Genomic DNA, 24,792 nt, shown 5'->3' with positions numbered 1-24,792 from the left:
GGGAGGCGATCGGGACCGGGACCGGGACCGGGTGCGGGGCTGCGGCGGCCAGCGCTGTCCCAGCGGCAGGTCCTCGCCAGAGGTGGCGGGAACGCTGGGCTGAGGGAAGGGGGGCGTTTCCCATCGTGCCTTGCGGCGGCGCGGGCTGTGGGAATGAGGTAAAGGCGGGCGGGGCGGGGGCGCGCGGCAGGAAGCGGGCGGCGGCGAGCGGAGCGGAGCAAGCCCGGCCCTATGGCGGACACCAAGGTGCGGGGAGCGCGGCGGGACGGAGTGGGGCGGCGGGCGGTCTGCGGGACCGAGGGGCTCGGGCGGGCGGGGAGCCGGGGCCAAGCGAGGCCGGAGGCCGGGAGGGACGGGCCCGGGGCCTGGCCGGAGGGCAGCAGGCGGCAGCGCCGCCTCCATCCTCTCCTCTCGTCCCCTCCCCGCGCGGTGCGGTGGGGCCGGGGGCGGCCGGGGCTGGGGCCGGGGCCGGGGCCGCCCGGCAGTTTGAGGCGACTGGGGCACGCGTGTGCCCCGCGGCCCGTCCCTTGGAGCCGGGCGCGGGGGGGCGAGGCGCTCCGCCCCGGCCTGCGCCCTCCCTGCCCGGGCCGGAGGCGGCCGGAGTCCCCCGCGGGCACCGCAGTCTCGCCCGCGACCCGGTTGATCCCTCTGCCCGTTCCCTTCCTTCCTTCCTCCTCCTTCCCCCCGCCCGGCCGAGCGCCTCGTGCCGCGGCCGGCGGGAGGAGCGGCCCCACGTGCTCCGTGTCGCGGCCGGGCGGGACCTTGTCGTGATAGCGGGACGCGCTCTCCGGCGTGGCGGCCCGGCGCGGGGCGTGCTGCCGGAGGAGCCGAGGGGTAAAACTTCGACCGATGTTTCTTTTTCCTGTTTCTTGAAAACAGATGTGATTTAACGGCTTTCTCCCTCTTTTTTTCTGACGTACTGGAACACTGGGGACGTAAAAACTAGCGATAGCCGGTGCGATGTTGTTAACGTAACCAGAATTTATTTTGCAACATTCTTGCCTAATTCCCCCTTGACCTTTTTTCTTGGGTTTTTTGTTACTATTTAGTAAAAATAGACTGCTCCATCCCCGTTGCTTTACGCCCACGTGGTGCGTACCTGCTCGGTAAAGGATATCCTAAACAGAGCCTGCAGGAGCGGACTCTTTCACCTGTGAAGTAAAAATAAGACTTAAGCGTCTTCCGTGTACAGGCGGTTTTTCCTTTCTCTGTTATCCAAACAACAACCCACCCCCACCCAAATCGCTTCCCTTGACCCGAGATAGCTGCTTGTGGCCTCATGAAACTTCCAGATGAATCTCCCTTCCAGGCTTCCCTACTGAATACTTGTTAGCAGTGTATATATATATGAAGTGTTAGAGATATTTACCACTTACTAGTCACATACTAAAAACAGTTCTTAAGCTTAATGAATGCTATGGCAAATTCCTAAGAAACGAAACGGGAAGTGATATTTTGGCCTTTTGCCCATAACCTAAAGTCCTCCAAAGAGTCTTAAAGTAAAAAACCTAAAATTATTTACTGAGTGTTGCATCTGTGCTTCAAAACTACCTTTGTTTGTGGGTAATCCTCATACGTAAGACTAGAAGAGTGAACTTCGCGATGTAATGTGTCCCTTAGGCTGGGGTGGGGGGTGCCTTTGGTGTGGTTTTCCTCTTTTTTTTCCCCATTAATGATGGGTCATTAGCCACTAAAAAATAGTAGGGCTTTAGTAGCATAAAACGTATAGGAAAAACAGTTGAAGAAGGTATTTTTTCCATAACCAAGAGCTTTTGCTCCAAGGCCGAGCCTCTGCACAATTAATAGGAGTGGTAGGACTAAAACATGGCAAAAGCACCTTTATTTTTATTTTATTTTCCTTAGTATAACAGTGCATTGACTTTAAAGCTATTTGTTTGCACCTATAAAAAAAATTATTGTCACAGGGTATTTCAGTTGCTAAGATCTAATTGCAGAATAGTCATCAATGTTTTCATGTTAAACACAGATATGAGTACTTAAGATTTTTAAGTAGACAGCAAGTTATGTGTGTTTTACTCCCCCCCCAGGAAACACATGAGGAGCATGATACTTCCACTGAAAATGCAGATGATTCTAACCATGATCCTCAGTTCGAGCCCATAGTTTCCCTTCCTGAGCAAGAAATAAAAACTCTGGAAGAGGATGAGGAAGAACTGTTTAAGATGTAAGTAGAATATTTCTGTATGATATCTAAATGTTTATTAGGTTTAAACTTGAACATATTTATAAAAAGCTAGATAACTTGTTAGGAATCCTGTGCGTGAAGTGGTAAGCTAAGTTGGTTGGTATTTATTGTGAGTTGGAGGATGGGTGATAATAATGCCCCAAGAAACTCTGAAGTCTGGAACAACAGAAGGGAGCTAATATTACAAATCTGGCTTAGTATTGTTTAGCCTAAAAAAAAAAAAACCAACCACTAACTTGGCTAATAGTTAGAGGTTTGAAATTGTGTGATCACCATCTCAAATGAGCATCTTGGGCGGAGGGGAAATGAGACGAATATATTGTTGCTGCTGTGCATCCCCAGTTGTAAAGGGTGACATAGGATAGACTGAAACAATAAAAGCAATAGATACAGTACAATATAGGGGCACTTGTGGCAGTACCTTTCTGTTGTCTTAAACATAGTTTTATCCTTAGATTGGGCTTATTGTCAGATCAGGAGAGCTTGCTTAAGATATATGACCTGGCTGAAAAACATGTAGGCAAAAGGCTTGAGAAGTGTTTTGAATTTGATCCGTGATGTGTTTGCTTTAAATAGGATTTAAAAAATACTGCTTTTACTTAATTGTGGAAGGGTGGTGTTCATCTGGAAGACAGAGTTGAATTCTAATACCGATTCTGGTAAAAACTAAAGCGATGGGGTTTCCGACAAGTAGCATGGTGAGATCTGACTGTTGGGCCTCTCTGCGCTGTGATGTGCAGAATCAGATGGAAAGAAGGATTTCCGTTTAATTTAAAAAGGAGGGGGGAAATAATAGCTTACGTTCCAGTGCTCTGTAGGCTCATTTTTATGTCTGCAAAGGGGTGAAGGAGGAAAGGAGTCCTTTTCTGAATTCTGGTTGTTCCGATAGCTAAGCGTAGGGGAATGACCTATGGAAAGGCAGCTGGACTTGGAAGGAAGGAATTGCAGTGGAACGTAGTTTGTCTGAATCAGCATCTGTTAAGAGTAGCTTGCTCCAACATCTGATGCCTTCTCTTGAAGGACCTGGCTTACTACAAGTCCCTGTCCCTTGCTCTTTTATAGAAAAGTAGATTTTCATGTATATCCTATAGTGTGAGCAAGTGCTTCCTTTCCTATGGCAGTGACCTAAACTCCGCACTAGCAGAGCTCAGACTGTTTCTTGGGTCAGTTTTGACTAATGTCCCAAACTACTCCTGTTTCCTGGCATCTTGGAAAGTGAAACAGTGATGCTCTGAAGCAGGTATGTTGCACTGCAGTGCAGCGCTAAGCTTCCTTTAGTCCTGATTTAAGAACAGCAACAACTGGGTTTCTGGAGTTAAAAGGAAATGAGTGACTCCAGAGGGTGAGGCACTTTGTTAGCAGTTGATGAAAACTGGCCTTGGAATTGTGTAAGAGTCTCTACTTGGCCTCAAGCTGCTCAATTTATTGAATTAATAAATACCGCTGGTTAGATGTAGCAGTTTTATTTGTAATACATATAAAAACTCCAGCTATAGCAAAACCTGTTAATTAGCAACCATAGTTTAGAAGGTTGCCTACACCAAATGTTTATCGTCCCCCAAACTTGTTGAATTTTGGTATAGCTATTACATAATTCTGAGTAGATTATTAAATTTGAATTTGTTATATTGTTTCTAAATTTGTATGCTGAAGCAGTACAGAGAACCCTACAACAGGAATTGTTTTCTGGTGTATGGCTTTTTAAAAAAATAACTCTACTGTTCAGTCAAGTGGGCTGTTTCGGTGTTTCTACACGAGGCTAACTACTTAAATTCTCTCTTCTTCAAGGCGAGCGAAGCTATTCCGATTTGCATCTGAGAATGACCTTCCAGAATGGAAAGAGCGAGGAACTGGTGATGTAAAACTGCTGAAACACAAGGAGAAGGGAACAATTCGCCTCCTCATGAGAAGGGATAAAACTCTAAAAATCTGTGCAAACCATTACAGTATGTTATACATTGCTGTACTTCTTTTGTTTTTAAAAAATAAGCTTGTAGAATTCTACATTGTAGATTAAGAGCTCAGTGGCTTTTTAGTAGCAGGTAGAGAATTGCTGTATGTCTTTAAACAGGCATCACATTGATATTAGACTGTAAATATAGCTGTCTCTTGCTCTGCACACAAGGCTACAGGCATCAAAAACAATGAGTCCGTATTTTTATTAATGGAAAGAAGCCGTGGTTGGTTTTGGTGATTGCCTGCAAGGCTGAGCCTTAAAGTTGATTGGTTTCTTTTTTTCTTCAAACTGATAGTGTTTAAAGACACTTCACAATTTAGCTGGGATGGAAATGGCTCCCAGTGTGTGTGTGTGATTTTAATGATTAATAGAGCGTAGAAAACATAGGCCTTAGTACTGTTTAGTGTAAGAAATCGATGTATGCTGGCTTGTTTTCATAAAAGAATGAGAAATAAGCAATCATGTAGTAATTTACTACTTTGAGCTAAATGTTGGAATCAGTAGAAGCAATTGCTTAACCATCAGAAAACAGACACTGGGGCGCTAAACTAATCTCTGGCTGCCTTTCTCTGCCTGTGAAATAAACTGAAATGAACGTGGTATATTCAGCTCACTCATTCAAAAAGAATGTGTATTGAGAGCTGATGGAGCAGGAGAGGTTTGCTCCTTTGATCTTTGAATAAAAATAAACATGAAAGGGCAAGACAGACATGAAAGTCAAGGTAACTAGCAACAAGTAGACTAATTTGGTAGTACTTTGTTGCTTGCTTGGGTAGTACTCGGGTTTTTACTTGAAGAGTATGTAATATTTTGTGGAGATGAACTACATTTAGGTAACTTGAAATAACTTGTTTGAAGTAGCTTAATACAAATCTGAAGTCAGAAGCAATCCTGTCTGTTTTCTTTGGGTAGATCTCTTCAGCAAGCCAGACTACTCAGAGGACACAGATGCTCCTGTTTAGTAACTAGAATGGAAAATATGAAACCAGTGTAGCCACCAGCTAGTAAACATTTTGTCTAGGAAAATAAATGTCCATATGCAAAACAGAATTGATAAATTTAGTGTTCATCTCAAAAGGGTTTTTTTCTGGAAGAAGTGTTTAATTTCTTCATTGAATTTATGCTGACTCACAGGCAGACAAAAGGATGCTTCATTTTTGCAAAACATTAAACAAAGCAAAATGTAATTTGATGTCTAAATTTTAAAAATGCAAGAAACTGAGTAGACTCTACAGACTTCTCCCAAACTAAACAAAGGACCCAGGGGTCCGGGAGAAAAAAAAAACCTGCTTAAACTTTGTGTGTGTAATGTAAAAAGTCTGAGTAGTGTGAGAAAACATTCCAACTTCTTAAGTCAGTGAGGTGAAGTAATGACAGGGTCTTGGAGAGAAAGGGCTCAATTTACTGGGAGTGAACAAATGGACTGAAAATATGCTGTGCCCATCCTGCAGCACTGCAGAATTTGTAATACCTTGTAGCAGAGCTTTAAACTGATGGGAGGGAAATTAACCTGGTTTGATGACTAATTGTAGGCATAAAGCTTTTTTATAAATAACTTTTTGCTGTATTTTCAATCTGCAAAAGAAGAATGGATGCTGTTTGTCTGTCTGGATGCCTTCTCCTCCTAAACTGACTGTTCTTCCGAGCTGTGCTTAGTGACTGCATCTCTCTTAGTATCAGTCATCCGTTTTAAACAAGAGTTGAATTAAACTCTCAGTTCTGTAACAATAGGGAATTTAGCATTCTTGTGTACAGTAATGGTCTTACATCATCTTATTTGAGGATGTAAGGAAAAATATATGTGGGCACCAATTGTCTTCTATTTATCCAAAAGTAATTCTGTGTAAAGTGCTTTACATAACCATTGCAGTCAGTTGTCAATAAGATTTGTGGAGGCTGGTGTGGAAAACATTTACTATTGTGCTGTGTACATCTTTTAATGCTTTCTTTTCAGTCACACCCTTAATGGAGCTGAAGCCTAACGCTGGGAGCGACAGGGCATGGGTCTGGAACACACATGCTGACTTTGCAGATGAAAGCCCCAAGCCTGAACTTCTGGCAATCCGATTTTTAAACGCAGAAAGTGAGTGGACTGGCGCTGAACTTATGTTGATTGTATACTGTTATGTTACACTACGTTGCTAAAGGCTACTGTAAACCACTGTTGTAGATATGCTGTATCTTACCACTGCATGGTGTGTCAGCTAATTACTGCTTTAACTGAGAGAAAGTCAGTTAATCATTTAACTGTATGTGTTGACAAACAGTGTAATTATAGAGGTTTCTCCCTGAGGCACTTTTTTAAACTTAAGCCATTTCATGCAAGTGTAATGCCACTTAGAATAAAACTAAAAGCAGTAATGCTGTGCGGTAGATATTAATACACACAGATTGTTTTCATTTATCTCAGGTGCTCAATGGTAGTTAAGATCACATTTCTGCATTAGAAGCAAGGAAATACTGACCTGCGACTTCTGGTCCATCTGCATTTGCAGAACATCTGGTTTTATTTGGTTGTTGCCTTGTTTTGGTATCTTTGTTTTGATTAAATGGAATGCTCAGTGAAAAGTGCTAGTGAAACCCAACTATCATACTAGGTAGTGGGTTTTCTGGAGTGACTACCTTGGCTACCTGAGCAGAAGGTAGGTCTGTAATTACGTATGGATCAGCTTGTAGGGCTGGATGGCAGCATAGCTTTTCCAGCTGCTTAGGACTGAACCCAAGAAGTGGGTTTTTTCCTTGAAAAAAGAAGCAAAACAAAAGAGGAAAAATATTGTTGCGTTTCCTGCTTTACTGTTTGCCATACAAATTTAGCTTGTTAGCTACCTCTTCTCCTGACATGCTGGATGGCTCATAAAGTGGCTGCATATTTTAAAACTAGATGGATATGCCCAAGTCTGGGAAGAACTTAGTATATCTTGCTTGCTTCCTTTCCCTCAAGTCTCCAACATCATATTGTTTAGCCAAGTAGATCTTTCTGATCCACCTGCTCAGTGCTTCTTCCTTAATCAAATATGAAATGAAAGGCTTTTGGTAACTATTTGCTCATCTTTGAAAAGCCTTTCCCTCTTTCTGGTGGAGGTTGTTCATCTGGAGTGTTTTGTCTTGAGGGAGCAGTCCTCTTTGCCTGTTCCCCCTTTGCAGTACTGACTAAGCAGATGACAGGTGAACAGACATAATATGCCCTTCAAGTGTCTTTTCTTTTTGAGATGCTTGAAAAGGAATCAATACAAATACTTCCTGGACTAGTTTCATAGTGGCTTCTGAATTCCTGTGGGGCAACAGTGACCTCCTGTGGTCAGAGCAAGCTGGCATACCAGCTTACCTCCTCTATAGTTGTGTTGGAAGGTACCTTGCCTGATCCGCTTTTGTGTCATGTTGCTTGTTTTACTTGTGTCAAAACATTACTGCAACTTGATCCCCTGCTTGGAATGACCGTTAAATCAAGTGGTGGCTTAGACCAGAACATAATGGAGGCTACACTTCCTTAGCTGTTGGAGTGAGGAATAGCTTGAGTCCAGGCCTTTGGCTATTGAACCTGAATGCTGTACTAATGCAACAGGCTTTATCTTCCATTCTTGATGCTAAGAACCCTAAGTTATGGTAAGGACATGGAAGTCTTTTAGGGTATAATGTAGCTGACAGGATAGTAGTTCAAGCTAATCTTGAGTCTTTTGCACACAGATAGTCCTATCAGCAGTCTCTGACATGTTCCTGTAGGCTAGGGACAACGGGGAGTTACAGTAACTACCAAGCAGTTTCCTTTGGCGTTATTTTTTAAGTATTTTGCAAAATAAGCTGCTTTAATAGACTTGCTAAAGAAAATAAACTACTTCTGCACAAAAATGTGATTCAAGAATTTTGAATAGCATCTTGTATGATTTTAAATTGGATTACTTCATGAGTGCCTACAGGTTTTGTTTACACAGAACTTCTCAGGTATCTTTCCTCAAGGTTGGAAGTATTCGGTGTTGCAAGGAGATAAAACTAATGAAAAAAATATTCTGTCTTTACTGAAACAGATGCACAGAAATTCAAGGCAAAATTTGAAGAATGCAGGAATGAAGTAGACAAGAGAGCAAAGAAAGGTAAGGTTAAAAGTCTAAGTGTAGTACCATGCCACTTTTTCTAGCTGTTTGAGTGGTTATAGCCCCCTGGAGTATGGCTGTGTTTTAGCAGACTCACTCTGTACTGAACTGCAGTCTTCAGTTCAGGTGCTTTTTCTGTCTGCGAGAGTAATAGTTCCCAGGAATGACAATTGCCTTCTTCCTTGTAGAAGGCTGTTACAACTGCTGTTGGGACATTGCTTTTTTAGAAAGGCTGCTAAGGAAGCATTTCTGGTTTATAGTACACAAACAAACTGTGAGCACTGCGTCCTTCCAGTTCCCCTTCCCAAGCTTCAGAAATATATAATCATGCCAGTAGAATACTTAATTTTTATGGTTGTTAATGTGTATGAAGTTGTAGGTTTCTTCACAGGTCTTTCTAGTCGGTAGATTAAGGCACAGCCTTGAGGAGTTGCCTTTGTGACAAGATATCTCGACATGTAAAACAGTTCTATCTTTCTAAATTATAGATTACTAGTGGCTGCAGTGAGTGCTTTTCAGTATATTTAGATCAGAATTTTTCAGTCTTCAAAACTTCTTATTCTCCAGTTTCAAACTGGGGAACTTGATTTTTGTGGATTTTTTTTTTAAGATAGGCAAGAAGCTAGGGACTTGAGGCACTTGACTGGATGCTGCCTGGAGTCTGTTACTGGTAGTAGCGAAGCTGACCAAATGTTACATGTTTCTCAGTCACTTTGACTAGGCCCTCGTTTGGTGATTAAAACACCCAAGGGGTATTTCTTGAATTCTGACATCTGGGGTAATTACCAAAGGAAAAGGAGTGGAATGAATCACTGCAGCACTCAGTGGAGAATTCCCTTACTTTTGTTGTTCTATATACCAGCTGTCTCTCCCCACCTCCCTCACCCCCCACTTCTCCGCTCTTTCCCCTGTAACAGGAAAATCCATTACTGCCTGTATGTAACTTTTTTCCCAATCAATCTCTTAGCAGGCACAGACAAAAATGATAGTGCTGATAAAGTTGCTGAAAAACTAGAAGAGCTTTCTGTAAAGGAAGAGAGCAAAGAATCTGAGAAGAAAGAGACCAAGGAAAAAACTGAAGAAAAGCAATAAATCATCCTGGGCCTTGCAGTTTTTCCTTTACTTTTTTCTTTCTTTTTCTTTTTTTTCTTTTTTTTACAAGGGACTTTATAAGGAACTGAATTAAACGTTCAGGTTGTTTTTTCTAAGCTTTTGCCCTTTTGAAGATGTCTTCAGAAAATTCATTCCCCAGTCATGAAAATGTACTGTGCTAACTTTCTTTTCCATAGTGGAAACACTTATTTATAGTCATCCAAAAGAGTGAATAAAGCAAACTTGAAAACAGCATCAGAGGACAGAACTGAGTTTTCTCTATACTTTAAAGGCTTATGAATACATGTGTTTCATTGGGTGTTGAGATACATATCATCAAACCTGTGGATTAACTAGGGTAACAGACTTTACCAACAGGGAAGGCTAAGATTGCATACATATTTATTATATGGCTTCTAAAACGGATAGAACAGACCTTTCATGCTTGTTCTGCTGCGTGTTCCTGAGCAGGGAGTGTGCCTGTGACTCTTGAAATGCAGCAGACTTCTGGAATCGGGGGAGAGAGCATTCCTGGCACACTGGTAACGATGTTCCATCAGCCAGTGAAAATAAAGGTGGGGGAGAAAATGCATTATGTGAGACTTGAAGTATTTTGCTGTTAAAAAACCTCCCCCCCGCCCCCCAAACTTGTTAATGTTGCAAATGCTTGACTCTAGCACAAAGTCGTTGCTGTGGCCCCAGATCTTCCATGATGCGCTGCTTGCTGATAGAAGGCAGCAGCAGCCTGTTATACTAAGGGTGTATGCAAAGGAATCTTAACTCTTTGAGTACCTCACTGTGAGATTCCCCCTGTCAGCATATCATAAAAGCTGTACTCTAAAATTCATAAGCTTTTTTCCAGGGTTTTGGAGCTTGCATTGTTCTTGCCAATTGGAGGGGTTCTGAACTTTTGAGATGCATGGTGGGAGGCTGTCCCCCTTGGAGAGTGGCGGTCTGACATTCACATCAGAACAGTTAATGATGCTGTATGTGCTTGAGGGGTGCTCCCCTTCCCGGAATGGGCAAATTGATCTGATCTCTTCCCTGCAAGTCTTCTGTTTATCTGGTTTCAAGTTAGTACGAGAGAGTAGGAGAATAAGCTATAGTAAGCAATAAAATCAACACAATTTTTAAGTCTGATAGATTAATTTAATTGTTAACCACTCATAAAAGGGCAGTGTTAGGATAGCAATGGAATCCTGTAATACTGTTTCCAAAATAATTATGAAAACTGGACAAAACTTGCTAAACTTCTAAGACTGTGTGATTCTAACGCTGGACAGCAAGACCTTTTTGTCTTCGTAAAGAGGCTTTCCAAGTAGGTCAGGCTCTGCAGTCTACCTGAGGAAAATATATTTTTTAAAAAAAATCTTGTCTTTCTACTTAGCACTGCCTTTTGATGCTACGATGAACTAGTCTTAAATCTGGAACTGTAATTAAGGTACTCACTTCATTCAAAGTAATTTCTTCGGTGTTGTGCATGTTCCTCTTCAAGTACAGCCGATATCAAAGTCTGTTAATTAACAAAGATGGTTGAAAGGCAAAATAAAATGCTCTTTAGTGTTTCTGGTTTGGAAATAATGAGACAAAGCTATTCTGAAGTACTTAACATTTGAATGTAAAAGCCAAATCTTTAACCATAAGTCACTGTAAATTCTCTGATCTGATAATGTCAAACAGTGTGTCTAAATTGATAGAAATGACATATAAAAATTTCAAAATAAATTTAAATTTTCATTTAAAGGATTTGCTTTTTATTGAAAGAACTCTTACTGGGAATGCCTTTTTAGCCTGCAGGGGCAAAGTGATGAAGGCAGCTAAATGGGTGAGTTTGATTTCACTGTCAAACGTTGTACGGAAGAGGGGAGGAGACACTTGAATGACTGAATTTGTCTTGGTCTTAGATATTGACGACTCCTGCTTAATTTTATTACCCTCTCTTACTCCCCTTATTCATGCATGCTTAAATGATTTCAAGACATTTCCATTCCTGTTTAGGTTAACTGATCCATGTTTACAGTTCATGGATTACAACCATCCTTAACGCAAGTCTGCAATCTTAAAGAGCCAAGTTATGAGGGACCACTAAGTAGAAGAATTTCTCTGGATAGTAATTGGCTGAAGAATGTCTTAGTCTTCTAAACTAAAGGATGGTTAGTCAGTGTTCCAGTCACTTTAGAAGCCATAGGTGTGCTGTTCTACAAATGAAAAAGCAGTAAGTATTTTAAAAATTGATCTCCGTGAAATAAGGCGCTTTTTTTGTGTAAGTCATTCTAATAAACTTTCCTATATGTAGCATAGATGTACCAAGAGATGTCCTTGAAATGATTTTGTAGCTCACTGTATACTGAGTCTGTTAGAGTTTTAGCCGATGTAGTGTCATCTCGTCCCCCCTGCCCAGTTTCACCGTCTTTACTGTTAACGGGATTATTGAGATGACAGAACGTGACCTGTCTTGTCAGGCAATAGGGAGTCCTGAAATAATAACTTGGCTCAAAAGTTGTAATAGTCCTTTGACAAAAAGGTAGGCTTGTAGTGCAACAGTTCCTGAATTTGCAGGCAACTACTAAAATACATCAGCTGCCTCACGCTTGGTTCTGAAATGGCAATAACCTCAGTGTGATTTCGATGTCTGAACCTGTTTGAGGGTATTGTGTCGTTGTAAAAATGAATCACGCAGAAACTTTGCTAAGTCATTGTTCAGACACGGTACAGAAATTCACCGAATCTTTAATTTCTGCACTTTATAGGGGTGTGTTGAGACTTAATTTGTCTCTGGGATTCTAGTGACGCACTGGATTCTAGGCTATTTTAACACCTGCACTTGAAGAGTGGCTGCTTTCCCTCTTACTCCCTGTGAGGCAAGGTGACTCCTAGCATGTTTAAATGTAGACTAAAATAATGGGGAATATAGTTTCGTTAATGCAGCTGGCTAGAGAATAAAGTCTCTGAGCACTTCTAACCTCAGTAGCAGCATTACTGAGAATATGGCTGAATTTTACAGAAGGTACAAGTGAAGATTCTTAAGAGGTTTTAATCCATTTTTCGTAAAAATGGAAACTATGATAGGATTAGTAAAGCACTGTCAGGTGCTTAAAGTCTGCAATTTGTGCAAATTCTGTTTGCTTCAAGTGGAGAAAGATGCTATATATTGCCAGGCTTAATAACCCAGCCTTTATTGGTACTAATCGTTTTGTGCGCGTAAAGCTGGATGGATGAGTGTCTGAGAACACCTGAATAATGAATTTCCCTTAGAAATAGTTAAATTTTGATGACCATCAAAATCGTGTCTTCTCAACAGATAGTTTAGGTCTTAAGAAAACAGACTTAAGTTTTTTTATTATAAAAATGGATTAAAAATAGTTCTCTCTAAATCCTGTGTTAATTATTTTGAAGACTAATAGTTTGGTCATTTTTTTTTCCCTCCAGGAATAACCTTGTATTAGTGATACTGTCTCGTTCACAAATTGCAAACACCCCAATTTGCTGTATTTTAACGCTGTAAATGATCATTTTTTTGCTGTGTAATAAGGTAGCTTGTATCAAACGCAAGTTCTCTGTCATACCAACAACTCAGAAAATTAAAATTCTTCTCAATGCTATGCAGACATGAGAATGTTGTGAATCTCTATTCTTTCTGATGCAACATGCTCAAGAAATACTTGTATGTAAAGGGCAAAAATATGAGTCTGAATAGTTCTTTCAATTTTGTTACTAAATGTCTTGGAACTTGTTTAATTTACAAATTTGAAAGATTTAATTGAAAAATGAGGGATTAACTTGTACATATACCTTCACCCTGGACAGAACTGCGATAGGGCTGTGCGCCAGAGGAGGAGGAGGGGTGCAGTTTGCAGCTATACCATCCCTCTTCGCGCTGGCTGTGTAGATGTGGGGGACAGAATCTGTCAGGCCCAGAAAGTGGGTGCTTCATGGCTGACGGTGCTGCTTCGTCTCTCGATGCATTCCCTTGAATAACCTAATGCAAAAGTTTAATGTTACTAGGGAACTTTTCTCTAAAGAAAAGACTATCTGATTCAGGGTTCAGACAACTCGACACCGTGTTAATATTGAATTGCAATTATTTGTGTAGAAATGGAGATTGCGGGGGAGATAACGTTATAAACTGCCTTTTTTTTCCTGTCTCCGGTACAGATTGCCATCAGCTTTCAGTGCTGAGTATGTAAACAGTGGTGGTGTTACTCAAAACAAACCCAAACTCCCCCCAGTGAAGCCTCTGTAGCCGTCTCCGTTTATGCCCTTCTGCTCCCAGTACACCTGTCTGTTCTGACTGGTCCAGCTTGTTTCTAGCAAGCCGTATTCTCTCCAAGCTGTCTATGGCAAGCTAGTGGCTTAATTCTGATTAGCCAAACTAATTTCAAAGTGTTCTTAAATTGCTGAGGTCTCATCTATCTGTAAACTTGCACTAGTTTAGTGAAGTGAGGTGTGTATCATGGATTTTTTTTTTTAAATGTTTGCTTTTATGATGGTTTATTTAGGATCTAAAGGTCTTCCTAATTAGATTTAGCTAGAATTACTTTTTAAAATAGAAATAAGAGGAATCACCAGTCTTTCACTAACCGTAACTAAATCTTTGATAATGTATCATTTTCAGAGTCAGGAGATAACAAAACCTGCAACAGATCAGAATTACTTTGCCTGATGAAGAAAAGCTTGAAGTAATTGGCTGTGGAGTGGCTTGTACCTGTAAGTGATTTCTCAGACTGTAGTTCACGTGAAAACAAGGCGCTCTCAAGTACGCAGCTTGTGCAGTCATGTAATAAGGAAACAGTTCTTGGAGTTGTGGAAACTGACAAGCACAGGAGCAAAAAAACCCCTTATATTTAAGAGTTGAATAGTTACTAGTATCTATACGCACCAGATTTATGACTGCTGGTCTATTTTGCAATATGCAAATTTAAGCATGGGATATCTTTGTCCACTTCTATCACATTAGACATTAACCACTGACTTGAAGACCCGTTCATACCTGAAAGACTTGTGTAACTTGCTGCAGTGTCCTAGTGAAAATGCAACCTACGTTAGATCCTTAAATAAATTACATTTGTAGAACTACATTTTTTAAGTATTAATGGTGAAGCTAGGGGTTTTTTATGCTTTTAACCAATATAATGACAAATTTTTTAAGTACAAACCAGGTGCTAGTGCAGTTCTTGATGTTATGTGCAGCAAACTTTATTTTGTGGAAGGTATCTGACTGCTGCAGGTACTTTATGAACTTTATAGTCTTAAACTTTTTTCAGCCCCAAGCTGGAGAAGTTAATCTCATCGTTGTTGCTGTTGTTCATCAATCTTGACACCACAAATTTACATCAGCCGATTCATTGGACTGTAGGTATTAGCTGTTGTATCAAGATGTGCAATTTACTTATGAGTTAACAGAGAAGCTAACGGTGTCGCAAGTTGTTGCCTGTTGGTGTTGTGCTGCCTGTCCTCATTTCGAGTAGCTAAAAGTATATAGTTTTCTAATGCTGTTTTTCCATAAAAGCAGTTACGGCTATGTAAACATCAGCAAAGATGGACTCGACATTAAAATGACTGAATATTTTGCATTCTTTAGAGGACATTTCTCAAGACTAGGTATAATTAAAGTTATATTCCTTCATATAAGTAGTGCTTATCAGTTTTAATATCTTAATTTGTTTGCTGGTACATGAATCACTGTTGGCTTTCTGAATTTCAGCAGCATCATTTAGAGTGATATTCCATCCTAGCGGAGGAGAGTTACGCTTTATTAATGGTTTTAAACAGGATGGTTGGTGAATCTTCAACACTATTCAGAGGCCTGCATTGTTCTATTGTAAGTAGCTCCTGGGGTGGGCGGGGGAGGATGGTTTAGGAATCTGTCTGTAAATAAAGTAATCAAAATCGCATAAAAAATGCAACTTGACACGTCCCACCAGTGCAGTTTGGAAATCTGCGGTACATGAGTTCTGTTCTAAGAAAATGCTGTTCCCTAGAAAATATCTTTTGAAAGAATCTAGAGAATTATGTGGGATACCTGTTTAAGCTATGGAAAAGTCATTATTAGGCAATAATTTCTTGATATATCTAGTAACAAATAAACTTGAACAACTAAATGAAAATTGTCATATTAAAATCCCACTGGGTAAGTTAGTAGGCCTGGCTTGTACCCAGAACTGTCCAGCCTTGGACTTTCTGCCAGCACCACGCTGCGCACGATGGTCTGGATGCCCTCTGACCTGAGCACCGCCGGGCTGAGGGAAAAACAGCTTTTACTAAACACCTCATCGCTGATCCTTCAGGCTCCTGCCAGTGACCCTGCCCAGTTCGCAGGTCACTGGTACTACACGGACCGGCAAACGCATTTAGGGTATAAGCAAATCCAGTAAGGAAAGCAGAACTACTTATTCTGGTTTAATGACAACAGCTAATACGAGCTAGGAGCTGAATTGCCCTGTGACCAATAAAAGATTCCAGGGACTTTCAGTACTTCAAAGTGTGCAAAATAAAAGAATTTTCTTAACCATGTAGCTGAGATTTCCAGCTAACATTAGTGCTGTGATTTGATACGAAAATTGCATGGCAATCAAGATTTCTCGATGCTTGCTCTGCCATGAGTTTTCCTTTCATCTTAACCAGCTTTGAGAATGGTACCCTGGCATGTGGTTCCAACCCAGCTGCTGTGGCTGGCCCTTTCTCTTTTGAGGTAAAATCTCAGGGTAAAATCTCGCAAAAAGACATGCAATTGCTAGCCATACTCTGCCAGATTAGTTTTAGATTGTTCTTTGTAGCTGTATTAGTTCTTTGGGTAGTCATTAAATCTTTTCCTAACTCATGCTGCCATTGCTGTTTACCTCAGTGCTGCCAAAATCTTCTGGCATGCTGGTCAGGTAGTGTGGATCCAGAAACTACAGTCCTTGAAATAAAGGTGTTCCAGGAGAGTGACTCCAAGACATCCCTATTCTGCTTTAGTCAAGTCCTCCGACATCCTTGCTGTTTGAACGGTAAAGTCATCTCATGGCTTTAAATATACTTGCCTTTTAGTACTGAGATTGAATGTTACTCAGCAGTGCTTTATGCTGTCCTGAAAATAGACCATTTTCAAGAACCGGAACGATAGTGGGAAGGAAATGAGGTGAACTGTGGGAATTGTTGGACACCAAATTACAGAAATTTATTGCTTTCTGATGGGTAATCTACAAAGCGCAGTGGAAGAAAAAAATATCTCAAAACACGATCCTGCATAACCCTGTAGCCTTGTAACATGGAACGTCTCGGCCCTCTTTTGGAGATGCTGGTTCTGCATAGCTGCACTGTTGCACAGCAAAAGTGTCTCCATCCACAGGATGACTGTGCAGCGCAGACAAGGCTTGCACAGTGATCTTTAAGATCAGTTGAGGTTTGGAAATGCGCCTTTTCTGTTGCTACAACAGCGACAATTCTTTGTGCCCTGGTACCACGTACTCGCACCGTTATCTTTAGTGTCCCTCTCCGAGTGTTGCATGACTGGGAGATAAAAAGAAAAAAAAAAAAAAGCAAAGTTGCTTGCTGCTGAGTACCTCCCTTCAGAACAGGAGATCGGCCCTCTAAATGGGGCTGGGAGTGAGACTGGAGAAGCATTCCTGTGTTGGAGTGATAAAGGGAAAACCATTCCGAAGGGTGGAAGGGGCAGGAGTGCTGAATGAGGTGCAGAAAGCAGAGTAGGAATAGTCTCCTTAAGAATAACCCCTGTGCTCACATTAAGGAACATTACTGTCCCAGAAAGGCTTTGTCCTTAAAAAGAATGAAATTTAAGTAAATCACCAACTTCCAAATATGTATCTTAAAATGAACTTGTGCTTATTGCTCCCTAACTCCTGCCAGACGTTTGATGCTTCTGTTGCTCACCTAGAAAGGAAACCTGTGTGTCTGTGCTAAAAGTGCAGATCTGTCACTGGGGAGATACCTTCTTTGCTACTTTCCAAGCCCCCAGAAAGGCATTTGAGTAAGCCTCCTACTGTCCGTTACAGGATGCTAACCAAACTTGATAAATGGTCTGTAATGCTTCTTATGATAACATTTTCCAGTTTAAAATAAAAATGGCAGTGGAAAAATAATCAGGGTTCTGTTTGCAACAAAAATTCCTCACCAAGCATGCTGCTTGAGTGGGGAGGAGGAAGGGCTCGGACTGAGGAAAGTGATAAAGCCTCTGCCGATGCCATGCAAGTGGTGCTAAGCTGCCTCACGACCCGGGCGTTCTTAGGTGTGCTCCTGAAACAGATCTTCTGGCTTCGCTTTGTTGAAAAGGAACCCAGGTATGTAGTTTGAGACCACTCAGCAACATGCATCAGACCGTGGTAAGTGATAGTGATCGAGAGATTTGCTTCCAAAGCACACTTTTGATCCAGCTTAACATGCTAGCGTAGATGCGCCTGAAGGCTTTCAGATTAGTATGCGCAGTTTGGGTCTGTGTGAAGTTGTTGACCTTTTGATTAGTTACAAGGATTTTAAGACCAATTTATTTCAATGAGCTGGCATGACAAGGAGTAGTGAAGCATAGGAAACATTCAGTGTCCCCCAAGCATTCAAAAATAAGTAGACGTTGTCTCTCCCTTTCTTCAAAAAACACTAAGTCTGGAGTTCATTTGAAGTCACCCCCTGGCTTTAGTCCCTTTTGGATAAAACCTGACATTTCCAAAGTTGTTCTTAGAGGGCTAGAGATTTATTTTTTTTCTTTTGAGGGGGGGCAGCAGTTAGCAAAAGCTGAGGTTTCACATAACCATATGCCTTCAGGCTGGAACTTGCTGGATTTGCTTATTAAAGCTGATGCTCACAATTTTGTTGCAAATTGCAGAACGGAGGAGCCTTCCTTGCTATTTTTTTGTTGGGTTTTACTTGTTCTGTTCCTGATACCTCTTGGACTGTGGAGCTCATCTAGTCTCTTAAAATGGGGAATGATGTTTTTCAGGACAGAACTGGAGTATATGCCTTCCAGGGCAAGTTTATTTTTAAGAACAGCCAACAGAAGCTGCAAATGTGGCTTTTGTTGTCTTATGCAGTGGTTACCTTATCTGCATGTTGGCAGCTGCGAATAGGGGATTAGCTGAGGAAGAAAGGAGGGAGGCAGCAAGCTGCAGCTCCTGGTCTTGATTTCTCAGCTTCCAAGTGGCCTTGAACTCTTCCTCCCGCCTCAGGATTTCTTTCTTTCTGACTAATGAGAGCTTCTGGGTGGTGCCCCCTGACCGTGAACATAGGAGCCATTCACACAGTGCTCTTCGGAGAGCCGATTTGGTGAACTTTCTGATGTTACCTTAAATTACCTCTTACTTCTGCCTCCTGATGCTAGCGGCTAGATTTAAGAAGAACCGAGTGTAGCGTCATTTCAGCTATGTTTGCGCTCATTTATTCACCTTAGTTCAATCTGGCAGCGGTGCAGCAGTTCTCTTAGCACCGCGTGTCTGGGTTTAGCTGAACGAAGTCTAGGGATTTACTGGCCGAGCTAGCAAGGCGCAGCGTGCGCCCAGCTTGACTAGTTCTGAATCTACCGCAGGCCCTGACCCTGCAATAGGCCGAAAGGCCCCCCTCCTCCAGGCCGAGCTCAGCTAGCCCGCACCACTGAGGTACTCGCGACCACCCCCCGGAGCACGGCTGCGGAGCGAGCTGTTAAAATACCCCGAACACCCACCGCGAGCCTTGTAAAGCTTAATAAATAGCTTTTTTAATTATTATTTCCTTGTGAGAGGGAGCGCTGGGCCGCCCCCCCACCCCTCCGGCCGGGGAGGGAGGGTCGGCCCCCGCCTGGGCGCTGGCCCGGCCGGCCCCCCGCGCCCCCCCCCGGTCCCCCCGCGCCCCCCCCCGGTCCCCCCGCGCCCCCTCTCCCCGCAGCGCTACCTTAAGGGGCCGGTTGACATCAGCCGAGTGGGCCGGGCGGTGTGGGTGGGATTTCCTGTGCTGGAGGTCAGCTGCTCCCCGTCCCCCCCTCCCGCCGCCCGGGTCCCGCTCTGCCCGCGCCGCAGGCTCCCCGCATCCCTCCCGGCTCCCTCCTCTCGGCTCGGATTTACATAGTGATGTGTAAACTACAGGATGCCCAGCAGCACCGGAAAGAGGTTTAAACCTACTAAATACATCCCTGTCTCCACAGCAGCTGCCTTATTAGTGGGTTCGACTACTTTATTTTTTGTTTTCACGTAAGTACCGCTCGGGGGGGGGGGGGGGGGCCGGGCTGGGGCCGCCGGCCCGGGGGAGGGGGCGTCTGGGCTTGACAGCCCCTCCAGGCCCTGCCTGGCTGGTCCCGCTCCCCGCCCGCCGCCCGCTCTCCCTTCCCGGCTTTGGTTTGCAGAAGCTGATCGTCTCCCTACCATGAAACGTGCCCGACAGTCAGCTCCACCATTTCGCGGCAGATAAAACCCGCTCGGAGCCCCCGCAGCTGCCGGGTAACCACAGCCGGGCAGGGCTGGGCCCCCGGGGCAGCGATCGAGCCCCGGCCCCGCCGCCCCGGTGCCGGCAGGCGTGAGCGCAGCCCGGCCGCGCCTGGGCAGAGGCTCCGCCGCTGCGAGCCGGGGAGCTGGCCTTTCCCTCATCTCCCGCGCCGCGGTTTCTCCGGCGGAGCCTTCGCGAGTGGAAGGAATCCTGTTCTCGGCGTTACGGATTCTACATATTTTTATGTAACTGTCCCTAAAAGCCTGAGCATCTAATGAACAAATTTAGATTTGCTTGAAGGAGGGAGGGGGAAACTTTTTCCTTCCCCCCCCCCCCCCCCCCCCGTTTCCTTTCATTCCCTTCGCCCTTAAATGCAAAATTGAGCTCTGGCCGTCGGCTTGCAGGTCTCCTGTAGTTATATTAATATGTGAGCTGTGTAGTGCTTTAGCTTTCTGTTTCCTTTATATAAACCGGAGTTATGTAGATGGCAAAGCCTTCCTCCGCTGGGGTAGCGGCGGCTTCCCTGCAGAGGCGTTGCTGGTATTTCGAGGGAGATGCTACAAAACTGTGCTCTGAAATGAGCTGCGTTTTGGGAAGGTGAAAAGATCCCCGTTGGTTATTAATTGTTTCGCTTATTTTGAAACTCTGTCTTCCCTGTTTCGCCATTGCTAATTTTTAACAGAGCTCGGTGAAGCTGTTAGAAGCAGAAGGCTATATAACAGTGGGAGTATGTGTCTACATCTTTATCCTTCTTGGTTTGGCTGCAATATGATTCTCAGTGTTTTAAAATGCTAATTACTAGGATGGTGATCTTAATGTAGGATTTCAGAATAAAACACCAATGTCGTTTTGTCTAACAGCTTCCTAAATTGGGACGGATTTTGACACTGAGTTATGCTCTCAACTTAATGTGACTTGATTCCTCGTTGCTTGGTTTTAGTGTGTTTGATACGAGGTACTGGTAAATCCTTTCAGGATATTATACTGTTTCAGGACCTGGTACGAGCTCCAAGAAGTGGTACACGTAGAAGCCTGTCATTCGTCATTTGGGCATCTAACTATAGTTTGGCGCTCGCAGGCAAACACAAGACAGAAGTTGGCTTTTGTGATGAACTTGGTTGACACTGGTGTTGTGAATGTTTTTTTAAATGGTTTCATAGTCCCAAAAAGGGGTCTTAATGCCGGCATTTATTTTTCCTGCATCTTGAGAAAAGGATGTATGCTAAGGTTGTTGTGGAAGCTGTATGTTTGTTTTTTCATGACACTTCCAATGTCAAGCTACAAACTGCCTAGTGATGTAAGACTTTCCTGGTAAGACAGTTGTTGTTGAAACATCCTTTTGGCAGCAGGACACCAAGATGTTCGTTTTAGAGTCTGTTACTGTACAGAAGAAGCAATTGGCTTTACTCTGTTACCAAATCTCAAACTTCACTATGCTCCCTCTGTTATCAGTGAATAATTACATGCAAAATGAAGTATTTTTAGGGTCTCTCCATATTGTAACTTGGCCTGTGCATCTTCAAGCATTAGTAAATTTTTTGAGGACTGTCCCAGACATACGTTCTCTGCTGCTGCCAAGTTCTGTGTGTAATTAAAGTAACACATAATTGAGCAACTGTTGTCAGGCAGTATCTGAAGTCCTGTCCGTTCAAAAATACTCACATAAATCTGTGTGGAATTGCTGTTGGTTTTTATCCTGAGCAGTTTTAGTAAAATCTATCTTTGTCTTGGAATCAAAGTGAGCAGCATGCATGAGAGCAGCGTCTCTTGTGTGGTGGTGGCATTTCTTCCCCCCTTTCCTCACCATGTAAATTTTTTCCTCTTTTTCCACAGGCAGCGTTTTGTGTCCTGAAGATCTTTTTGTTGTGATACGTTATTCAAGGCTGAGACAGGCCTGAACTGTCAGGGGTGTTAATCTGCACAACACTTTTGATGTTAGGTAGATCACTGATGTGCAGCAGTTGAGGCAGTGGCCTAAAATTGCTTTAAGCAGTGTCAGTGATACAATCCGTGCTTCCTTGTCATAGTGCAAGAACTTTACCAGATGAAGATTTACACGTGTGGTTATTAATTCTGTATTTGTGTCATTAAGCTCGAAGGCTGCTGTGTCTGCTAATGAACTTACCTGTGCACAAATACACGAAACTGATAATGGGTGGGGCCCAGATATCAAATTTTGGGTGCAGATCCACTCAGTGGGATATCAGGGACTTCAGGAATTTCAGTGCTGTGGAACTGAATAATGGAGGTTAATAATGTGGAAAAATTGAATAATAACTTTTTAAAACCACTTACTGAACAGAAAAAATAATCCTTTTGGGGCACTGCAAAGATTTCTGAGTAACGTGTATGAAAAACAGGCTCTGACTCTGCTTTCTCCCTAGGCGTGTTTGTGGGCTCAAGCCACATGTTACGAGTCTCTTCTGCTAGATGAAAAGTTCTTTGAACTTGAAGGCCAGGGTTAGCTTTTTAGCAATGTAGTCCTTATTTTTTAGCTTTTATCCAGACGACTTTGCTAAACAACAGCATATAAAGAGTGTTTCAAACGCGCACTATCCGCTGTTAGTTCATGGTGGTTTTGATCAGTGGTGCTCTTATACTTCCATTTGGGAAAATTCCATGATAGATTCTGCTTTATTCCTTTTCCTCACTAACTATTTAGGATTCACTCTATGGCTGTTGTAGTCCTTCTGGTTTTATGAGGGGTAACTGAACTATTTAGCTATCGAGATTATTGCCTGGAAAGACAACTAAATATTGCAGTTGTATTATCTCAGGCTTTTAGCTCTCCGTGTGTGTTCCTTCCATAATAAATATAAATGTCTGAGTAGGTGGTCTAATTTGTCACAGTAGGAGAGTAAACAATCATTAACTCAAAGCATTACGAAGAAACGTATCAATAATGTTACATATAATGATTAGGTTAATTTACTTATATGAACAAATCAAATGGCATAATGAAGGAAGAACCAATTCTTCTTCATACTGCAAGAATCCAGAGTGGTTCGGTTGTAGCGGACCTGGACTTATTTCTACCAAAACCCTTTTTTCTTCATATTTCTCATAAGGCTTTTTGTTAGAGATAAGAGTTTACCCCATTTCAGCGAAGTCTGGGCTCTTATGCTTTGGACCACCAACTGCTATGCTGTAAACCTTAGTGTGTTCTTCGATTTCATACAAAGAACCTGAGTCTTGTGAACTTCCCATGTTACCTTTGGTTGTGTAACTTCTGTAGTAGTAGAGAATGCAGCTAATTGCCAGTAAGCTCAATGCTGTAAAGCATGACGCCTCTCGATGAACTCTTACTCTGGGGCTAATCGTTCTCTTCACCTGTTTAAACTGTGCTACTTACTGTAGTTTATAGCGCTGAGAACCTCCGAGTTAGTTTAGCAGCTTCAGTGCCTGTATCTATGGATTATACAGCAAGCTAGAGGCACAAGGCTTTAAGGAAAAACTGTGTCTCATTTTAGTAAGGAGGAAAAAAAGCTCTTCATTCTTTTGCTGAATATTGTAGACTAGAAATTTCTGATAAAAGCCTGATTTTCAGACACTCTTTTCTGTCGCATGCCATCACTTCAGCATCTTAGAGGTACAGCAGAAACATATAATTCATAACGAAGGTCCAGGTGTCGCTACTTCTTTGATACAATTTTATTAACGCTGCTGTATATTGTTCCTTTAAAAGGGATAATAAATTGGTAATTGTCTGGGGGAAGTGAAAGCACAAGCAAGGTAAAAACTCATTCAGTCAATACCGAAAATGAGACTTCAGCTTTGTTCTTAGAAGTCATAACGGGAGGTAATCATTAGGCGTGCGCCACAGTCACACTCAGTTGGCACTCTACCGCAGCCTGCGACGCTGGGGAATTGAATATCAGTAACCCTCAGGAACGACCGAGGAAGGAATAAATTGGTGTAGAAGAGCAGCTGAAGTTGAAGTCGCAGTAGGGATGGAAGGAAAATAGGGAAATAGCCTACACCCTTGCTATTCCGATGGTAAAAGGAGGAAGAATGCCTGGGAGACTGTGGTCAACAGGAGGGCTTGTGGATTTACTGTAGCAAGAAGGAAAGCTCAGGTTCATGCTTGAATGTTTAAACAAATTTTGGTATTCCCTCCCCATTTGTCCACTATGTTTCTGTATTTCATGAACTAGAAAGACTCAGCATTTCTGCAATGGCTTAAACATACAGGTTATCTGTGTATGAACTCACACACAATTATAGGATGATAAAGGCACTTCATAAATCATAAACACTTTCCCCCCACCCCCCTGATTATATGATCCTGCACAGGAATAGCCCTAAAATAAATATGTAATAGCTTTTTAAAGTTCAAAACTGTAGTAACCGTTCTGGGTGGCAGTTAATGGAGGTATAATTACATGTCTACCTAAAATTCTTGAACTCTCTATTAGATCTCATCCTCCCATGACTTCTCTATGTTCATAGATCACAAGAGGGGAAAGCATTTTTGCTTTTTTGACTTGGGTTTGTTTAGTCACTGGCAAAGGTCAAGTTAATAGAAGATAATCTTTGCTTCAGTGAATTCGATTTGTATCCAAAGATGTTTTTTGTACCTAAAGTATTTTAAGGACTTCAGTGTACTGTTTCCAGATGTTCAGATGTTCACTTCTGCCAGTTCAGTGTTCTGATTTTAGTTAGAATAAATTATAAAATGTGATTTAAAGAGTATATTACAGATGTTATGGAGCTTCATCTGTAACACAGGTAGATTTTATACCAGCCTAGAGGAAACTGAACTGGATGCTGATAAGTAGATGCACAAAAAAGAAAATAAAGATAATAGCTCAGATGATTGTTTAATCTTGAGGTGCTGCTGTACAGCATGAATTCTGCCTTGGAGTGTGATCTGACATCTCTCTCATGCTTTGGCTTCTGCCTAATGACTTGCTGAAGGCCGCTGGTGGATTTGGGTGTAGTGTGGGTGGTTGTTGCTTGTGGCTTATGATGCCAGAAGTTCAAGGCTTACTATGGTGTGTATGAAAACACGTGGAAACACTACCTCACTCCTCATCCACTTTGCCCTCGTGCTACCTGAATGGTTA

At 42.4% G+C, this 24,792-nt stretch overlaps 2 protein-coding genes, 1 long non-coding RNA gene and 1 other non-coding gene across 6 annotated transcripts in view; all 4 read left to right on the top strand.

The window, feature by feature from the left end:
- Positions 1 to 80: 80 nt before the first annotated feature.
- RANBP1 (RAN binding protein 1) lies at positions 81 to 10,007 on the top strand. The gene is made up of 6 exons (XM_075109983.1): positions 81 to 246; positions 2,049 to 2,185; positions 3,995 to 4,152; positions 6,118 to 6,246; positions 8,186 to 8,251; positions 9,219 to 10,007. Exons 1-6 carry the CDS (start codon positions 232 to 234, stop codon positions 9,341 to 9,343), a joined length of 630 nt encoding a protein of 209 aa, XP_074966084.1. The 5' UTR covers positions 81 to 231; the 3' UTR covers positions 9,344 to 10,007.
- Positions 345 to 1,285, top strand: LOC142064700 (uncharacterized). The gene is made up of 2 exons (XR_012663185.1): positions 345 to 792; positions 825 to 1,285. It is a non-coding gene; the product is annotated as an uncharacterized LOC142064700 (long non-coding RNA).
- LOC142065085 (small nucleolar RNA SNORA77) lies at positions 8,339 to 8,471 on the top strand. The gene has a single exon (XR_012663280.1). It is a non-coding gene; the product is annotated as a small nucleolar RNA SNORA77 (small nucleolar RNA).
- Positions 10,008 to 19,262: 9,255 nt separating the features above from the next.
- The window catches only part of ZDHHC8 (zDHHC palmitoyltransferase 8), a 116,817-nt gene continuing 111,287 nt past the window's right edge, over positions 19,263 to 24,792 (top strand). For 2 of the 3 annotated variants that reach the window (XM_075109980.1, XM_075109979.1), the window contains exon 1: positions 19,264 to 19,494. In XM_075109980.1, the coding sequence (XP_074966081.1) occupies positions 19,391 to 19,494 (104 nt within the window). In that variant the 5' untranslated portion in view covers positions 19,264 to 19,390. Of the gene's footprint in view, positions 19,495 to 24,792 lie in introns of all 3 variants that reach the window. The other variant, XM_075109978.1, reaches the window with a different exon arrangement.

This window comes from Phalacrocorax aristotelis, chromosome 15 (assembly GCF_949628215.1).
Source record: "Phalacrocorax aristotelis chromosome 15, bGulAri2.1, whole genome shotgun sequence".
NCBI classification, from domain to species: domain Eukaryota; kingdom Metazoa; phylum Chordata; class Aves; order Suliformes; family Phalacrocoracidae; genus Phalacrocorax; species Phalacrocorax aristotelis.
This window is presented reverse-complemented; position numbering and strand designations above follow the sequence as displayed.